The sequence below is a fragment of the Pterocles gutturalis genome, unplaced genomic scaffold, assembly GCF_000699245.1.
Source record: "Pterocles gutturalis isolate BGI_N339 unplaced genomic scaffold, ASM69924v1 scaffold47869, whole genome shotgun sequence".
NCBI lineage: Eukaryota > Metazoa > Chordata > Aves > Pterocliformes > Pteroclidae > Pterocles > Pterocles gutturalis.
In genome coordinates, this window is record NW_010134961.1 from 421 (window position 1) to 8,352 (window position 7,932).

Sequence of the window (7,932 nt, forward strand, 5' to 3'; positions counted from 1 at the left end):
AAAAAAAAAAGCAAAACCAAAACCACACCCAAAAACCCAAAACCAAACAACACAAAAAAAATACCCTAGCACAATATCTGTTTTGCTGACTTCCACTTCTCTTAACAATGAAACAAACATTCTGCACCTAAGGGGTTTTGCACTTTACAGTTCGATCATGCAGGAAACTGGGAAAAAGAGTGTCCTTGTGCCAGTTATACAGTACAAGTTGTTTGGAGCCTGCTCTTTTCCCTGGTGTGTCTTTTTTCTCCAAAAAACAGAAGTTCATGTGAATATATGGTTCCTATTTTTTTGTTTGCTTTCCTCTACTGGAGAACATTAATAGGTATGTCATTCTGACTACCCAGGGCCAGACAAAAGCTTTCTGTCTCTACAAGACAGTGATATAAGTGACCACAAGCTAAGGTGGGGAAAAGGTGACTTCAGAATTTGTTAGTCAGAAGCTTATGCAGGAGGCCCCACAACAATTCGGCCAGATGTTTTGCCATTGACTTAAAAAGGAGATAAAAACAACCCATCAAACATTAAAGACAACATCTGACTGGAAGCCCTGCTGCTTCTTGTGGAGCTGGGAGTTCCTTGCCTCCATGCCCTGTTTGCTCCCCATTCCTGTCATTGACAAGCATCACCTCTACAGAGATCTGCCTGTGCTGCAGGTCTCTAAGAAGCATCTTTATGGTTGAGCAAAATGAATAATCCACAACAAAGAGCCTGCTCTTTTTTCGTTTATGAAAGCAGTCACGATAAAATGGCAAGCTCACCACATTATGTCACTTAGATTATTTTGTGGATAGTTTTGGATATCATAGATTTGGTGAAGTTTCATTAGGTTTTATTTAGTCTGGCCTTGTTTCATAGATTTGGTGAGGTTTCATTAGGTTTTATTTAGTCTGGCCTTTAGGTGACTGTCTGAATCACTACCCATTTACACTCTCAAGCTGAAATTAGGGTGGTGCTAGTTAGCTGTAATTGGTCACAGAGATGGCAGGGAATTCTGAACACTTTACTAGCCCATTAGCAAATGTGGATTCCTGTGTAATCAATCTTTAGGACTTAAATAATCTTAAATTATTTAGTTACATTTACCAATTAAAATATACAATCCAGTTATGTGTACAAGAAATGTGTGAAATACATTCATGAATTGTGAAGCCAATTAACAAGATTTATTTTCTATCAGAAAAGATGGTAGTTACAACAAACTGTTGCAAAGCACACATAAAAACAAAATTAATCTTTTTTCTGTATTCCTGAAAATTCTGAGAACGTGTAAGAGAACTTCCAAAGTGGTATGTTACTTATTGCATATTCATACATGCTACATACTGCATGAGATTCATAGTTTCTTAATTCAGGCTTTTGTAATGCGTGTCACCTTCATACCACATTAGAAATATTTCAGTCATGTTTATAGTTGTACAATACAACATGATAGGAATGCAAGCTTTGATTTCTTTCCTCAAGGGAATCAACATAATACACTAAAGCAAAGCACAGCAAAATTTAATTTCCTTCTTCTAGGTAGGTAGAACAGGGGTGAATCTTTCAGTATTGACCTAATTCTTGTCTCACACTTTCCTCAAATTCCACTGCCAAAGCTGACTTGCAGATCCCATCTCTCTTCTAACCTCTGAACAAACTGACACATATCCACCAAGGAGGCACAGCTTTACATGTGTACCCCATAACGCAGGGTCCTCCTGTAATATTTTGTATCATAATCAGCACCTCCTGGATACTACAGAGTACTCTAGAATGTACAGTAGCCGTGTTCTAGTTGTGTAAAGTTACACAAAATATATCTTAAAACTTTCTGTGAGTGGAGCTTGAACTCATGTCACCTGACGTTAGCTACATAAGTGTTATCTTCCCTCAGCCTCCCTCAGTTCTAAAGGGTCCTTTCCAAATACCAAAAAGAGAAGGTCTCCAAAAAAGTAATATACCACATCTGTTTTAGGATGCAACCAAACACTTCATTTTCGTATAGTTACTTCTGGGACAAATTTCATCGTGTATAAACAGTCAAAATTCCCAAACTTGATAGTTTACTTCTAAAAGCACATGAAACCGTAGTAAACAAGAAGCAAGATTTCTGTGTTCGCACTCTGTAATCATAGAGTCAATGTGAAGTTTGTACTGATAAATTAAAAGAATACTTAAGAGCTAAAATGGATATACTAATATTTTATGTCTTTTGGGAATGATTTGCCTTTAAGATAATGTGAGAAAAATTGTTAATTGTTGAAATAAGAAAACAATACTTAAATTCAAGTCTAAAATTGTTCCTACTCTGCAATTTTGTTGTTGAAACTCTGCGTAATCCAGGTAAACTCATAATTTAGGGCATTACACTTCTCTTATTGGCCAGAGGCTAGCAGCTCTGTAGTGTAATCAGGAGGAACAAATCTGTGTGTATTCCTGAGCCACACAGTTCTCAGCCTGGTTTACTATGTCAACCTGCTCCTGTTTTCTGCTGCAGTCAGTCCAGCACTGCACAGTCACTGCCATCGGCTCTGCTATGGAGACCATCACTTCTGGAACATAGTGGAAGTCTCTGGCAGGAGTCTGTAGGTCAGAGCCAGACCCCCTGTGGAGGTGTGTGGCACTTTACTCAGGTCTCCCAGAACTTGCCCAGCTCAGGTCCTTGCTTCCAACAAATCTGGCAAGGGCCTGGCTCTGCAGATGTACACAGTACGCTTTTAAGTCATCCCACTAGGAATCAGCATGAAACACCTGCACGAAAATCAATAGCATTAACTGTACAAATGAGTGAGTGAAATCCTGATACCAGGGTCCACAGATACACTCCTCATATGCAAGGATGGGAGAATTTGCCTCTTAGTTACCTTTATGTCTCCATTGAGGTCTCTGGTTAGGTGCTTTCCAAATACCTTATGTGATGCTAACAGACATTTTAAGGAAATCTTGCAAACACATAGTTGTTGATCAGTAGACATCTCTAGAGTTCATCTGGTCCAATCCTTCTCAGTAGAGGGACTGTTGCCAACACTGGATCTGGACAGCCATGGCCATCTGGCCAAATCTTGAACACTAACAAGGATGGGGAATCTGCAGCCCCTCTCAGGAACCTGTTTCAGTGCTGCACTGCCCTCCTGGTAAAGACTTTTTCCACTCCAGTGTTCAACACGAACCTTTCAGGCAGCAACTTCTGGCCATACTCAACCTGATATATCACCTGATATGACACAGACATCATCTTGGTAAGTATTTGTCATCTGTCATCTCTGTAGCTGCCCTGCAAAAACCTGGAGGCTGCTCTTAGGTCACCTCTCAGTTTCCTCTTGTCTAGACTAACTGGATTCAGTTCTCTCAGCTTGCCTCATTCATATGCTATGCATACTTTCTAAACTTGAACTTCATGGAACTTCAGGTAAAGAAATAAGAAAGAAATTGAATGCACTGACTTATGAAAGGCAAGTGTTATTTAAGGAAAAAATGCGCAGAATATTCCGTGTTTTATAGATTAAACATATACAGTTGGATATAATTTTTGGCATCTTTCATTTACATTTAAAAACCAGGAAATTAACTGTAATCATACTTGCAAAACTAAACTTACAGTCCCGAAAATAACTTTTTTTAATGTAGTTCTGGCTGTCAAAAAAGCAGTGTCAAACCCAAGAGAAAGTATCACTGGGTTTTAGGTTTAAGGAGTCATATAAAAATATGCTCCAAATTCTACTTTCTATACGAAAAGACAGCATTACCTCCACTGGAGGCAAAAGGCCAGACTGTCAGAGGGTGAAAATCATTCCAGTCTCAGTAATGTCAGTCAGGTGGTCCTATGTGAAATCTAAAGCTATTTCAATGGAATTTTTATAAATCAGTGGGCTTCACCTGGAAAAATCAGACTGAGTAGGAACTCGGGAGTTGAAACCCAGGGGCTGTGATAAGAGCTTTGTAGTCATTGTTAGATTTATGTAAATACAGAAAACATTCTAATAAATCCCAGTCCAAAGGAGCACAGCAGTTCCTTCTCTTAATATTTCACCGTTGAGATCTGATTTAAACGTTGGGTTAATTAATCACTTAGGAACAGAAATATCTTTGGGAAGGAAAAGAAATTAGCTGATGAACTCAAAATACTAAAGCATCATCTCTCAGAGAACTCCGCAAAATAAGAACTTTAATTTTTAAGTTTTTTTTTAATTTTAATTTTTGAATTTTTTTTTTCTACAGCCTGGTCTCAAAATGTCAGTTTCCATCAACACCTTTGGGATTTAAGCCCATTTAACCAATACAACATGAACATTAGATTTCCATCTGCTTAGGAAGTTTCCTTCAGTCTCCGGTATGAATGCAGATTCTCATCGCTTAGCATTACCTTGACTTGCATATTGAGCATGCATGAGCTGACAGCCAGTTCAGGAATCGCTTAATTTAGGAGTTTTGCCTGAGTTGTGCCCTGGTTCCTGACTGCTTACTAAAATCATATTAAGAACTTGATTGATTGATTGATTGATTGACTGACAGTTAATATGGAAAATTAAAAGCAGAATATAGTGGTTTCTCTCTCTTGGTTTACATCTATGTTGTCGCATTAAGTGTGTTGTGTCCAAACTAAAATCAGATACTTGTTTTGGAGGATCGCTCAAAAAACTTTGTTTTGCTGTAACTCAGGTGAATTCCTTCAGAAAACAAAGGCAAATGAGAAGCAAAAACCAGAGGTTTGTGATATGTCTTCTCCACATTTCAAGATTCTATGTCATCCATTGATCCCAGATTGGTCGGTTGCTTTCAAGCTCTATCTATGTCTCAAAAGATTTTTAAGTAAATCTTGAGGTCAATATTGATACATAGCAGGACAAAATTCTATGGATTTGTCAATAAAGTCTAGGAAAATAACTTTGAAACATTAACTCAATTTGTTTTGAATTAAACAGCTGAAGTCTGAATTTCAATTCCTATTTAATTATTGTGACAGATGTGATAACTTTAGAGCTACAGTCTTATTTAAGAAAGAAAAGGACCCTAATAATCACTTACATGCTTCCCAGTCATTACAGCCTACTTACCTCTCAGCAGTTTTGCTGCTGAAGTGGCTTGCTGAACACTATGCACCCTTTACAAACATAAGTAGTTAATTTATGTTATTTTCCAATATACATCATTGCTAGATCCAAGGCATAAAAAACAAATAGCAATGAGATAATTTCTGTTCCCCATTCCTTTCTTCCCATTTCTCAACCACGGTCACAGCCCTTGTACCACACATTTCATTCTCATTTTTCTCCTCAGTAAGCAATATGTGCCCCAAAAACTTGATCCTGTTCAGTCAGTTTTCCAAGTTTTAAACTACTCTAGAATTATTGCCTTTTTGAAGACAAGGGTGTGACTTAGCTAATGTTAAGAAACTAGTCCCCTGTGTTTGTGGTTTTTGAAGATGAATTTAGGGTTAGCATGTTTAGAAATGATAATTTGCATATTTTTTGTCATTTAATGGTACAAGCTGTGAATTGTATAAACTGTGTCAGAATACTCAAGGCAACTATGAAAGATTTTAAAATATATTTCAGAAAATTTGAATTAATAATTAATTTTATTTTTCTTGAATTAATTTTAAATAGAAATTGCAAAACAGAAATCTAACCATACATGCTCACACATACATACTATATTACTCTCAACACACACATTTTCCAGGATGAGGATGGGCTGCAAAATGGAGACAGTTAAATTATAAAGATGTATTAAGTGTAAACTAATATGTTCTGACATTTCTCACAGTATCTCGTCTCTTAGTAAACTCAGCAGAGACACTGTGCTGGCTCCAGGAAGGCATGAGACATGCATATTTACATAATCCACACTCCTTAACAATTTTTAAAATTTTAATATACAAGATATCAAACAGAATATGCTGAATTTTACCTGCAATGGCTTTGTAATCCACCAAGTCAAACATTACAATAGCTACTGCTGACCAGGTAACAATCAGAGCAACAACAAGAAGCCATGCTGCTGGTGAGCTGAACGTTGTCACAAGGTCTTCTGTAACTGATTTCTTGCCCACTTTCATGGATGATGAGGGAACAGAGCCGTTCTTACCATCCATTATTGTCGTGGTTGTAGACATACGTCCTAGGCAAATAGTCAAAGCAGAGGAAATAGAATGTAACCCTTGGAACCTAAAAATTACAAATATGACAGTTGCTTTGGAATTGCTCCATAATCAGAGTATTTAAAATAAATGTAAATATTGCATTATGAAAGTCAGGCTCTTGTGCTTTCCAGAAGGAGTTTTTCCTGAACTGGGGCTACTTTTAGCTCAGGTAATCTGGGAGGAAACATGGTGAAATAGCTATAACTGGCCTTTTTTATTATAATATGACATTTTTCACTCTGCCACAAATAGCTACAGAACTAGGAGACAGATTAATGAAAGCATAAAATATTATTACTTTCCAAAGGACTGTCTTGTTATGGGCTGTAGGCCAGATTCCCAGGTGATGTGATTAAGCGTATTTCCATTGACTATAATGGAGCTAATGTGTCTATGCCACTCGAGGTTTGGCTGGACTTCTGCTGTCAAGGACATGTATCAATGGCAATAGGAAGGCATATACTCCATTTCATCTAACAGAAACACAAATGATTCACATGTCCAGTATCTTTCAAGTTGTGAGGAGGCTTGTAGCTGATTTTAAATACCTTTGTTTGTGGCATTGTTTACTTAATGAAATAATCTCCTGAAAAATAAGAGTCACAGTGCCAAAGCAGACTTAGCTCCAGAAAGCATAGGTTTGATACTAGAAAGGTGGTAGGAAGGTGAGCACATAACTTAGCTAAGTAAACAGTTGGCATGCATTAACTGTTTAATGGACAGTTAACAGTAGTGACAATCTGCTTCCTGGAGTATTAAGAAATGTTTATTCTGGACACAAACCAAAACTACAGTAACTGAAACCTGACCACTTTTGAAAATTTTCAAATTACTCTTTTTCACAAAATAAAGTGATAACCTGAACAGTCTTGGTTGGTATTTGTTTTCTAACAGATACCATAACAGTAGTAAAAATATTTATAACTCCACAGTCAAAAACAGTAGAAGAGCACAGTATCTCCACTTAGCTTAGTTTACAGTATCTGCTTGTAAGCTACTGTTAAAATATTCAAAGATGTGTTACATATGTTCTTGGTCTGCTTGACGATACATACTCTTATAAATCAACGCCAGTGATTTCAGGTGCTCTTGCCCACACAGAGATCTGAACTTTCAAGGAATCAAGTGGTGCCTGGTTTGCTCGTTTTCATCACCTTTGCTTCTTATCCTGAGATTACCTATATTCTGCCACAGCTGATACAACCTATAAAGCTGATAATTTTCTAGGATGACAGAGGTAAGGAAAGTGTCAGAGCTGCTCTATACAAAGTTAAACAGATTTAGTTTCCCTTTTCACACAGAAAATGGCAAATATGCCATTTAAAACTATCAGTAGAGCTAAGGTGAAAGGCTGTTGCAGACTTTCAGTTATTTGCCATCACAACATGCATGTAGCCTCTAACTGAGAATCACTATATTTATATTTTTAAAGAAATAAATTAAAAAATAATTAGATCCTTAATATTACCTATAGCTACATATATTTATCTTTAAAAAAAATAAAAGATGGCATAACAAGTCTTCCAATCCTCATACTAATGAATGTTGGTTTTGTTTCTTTTTCTGTAGAAAGTAAGAATCTCTAAAGTGATACAGAAATGACCTTTATATACCTCACACATATGTGTAGAACTGGGAAGAATGATTTTGGCATCAGAGGTTCCCTAACATTTAATCTGTTTTATCTGTAGAGTGTTCAAATCCATTCCCTGAACTATTCTACATTTTGGTTATTATGTAGTGCATTGCATTTCTGTGTACTTCCCTTAGCTCTACCTTTTAAGCTTGCTTCTGCACTAGAATCCTGA

The 7,932-nt window shown here is 36.9% G+C and overlaps 1 protein-coding gene across 1 annotated transcript; it reads right to left on the minus strand.

Annotated features, from left to right (window-relative positions):
- Positions 1 to 5,892: 5,892 nt before the first annotated feature.
- On the minus strand, positions 5,893 to 6,097 carry LOC104467821 (triadin-like; the record flags this gene model as incomplete). The annotated part of the gene is made up of 1 exon (XM_010081743.1): positions 5,893 to 6,097. A coding segment is annotated over exon 1 (205 nt), but the record flags the coding sequence as incomplete, so codon positions are not given.
- Positions 6,098 to 7,932: the final 1,835 nt, after the last annotated feature.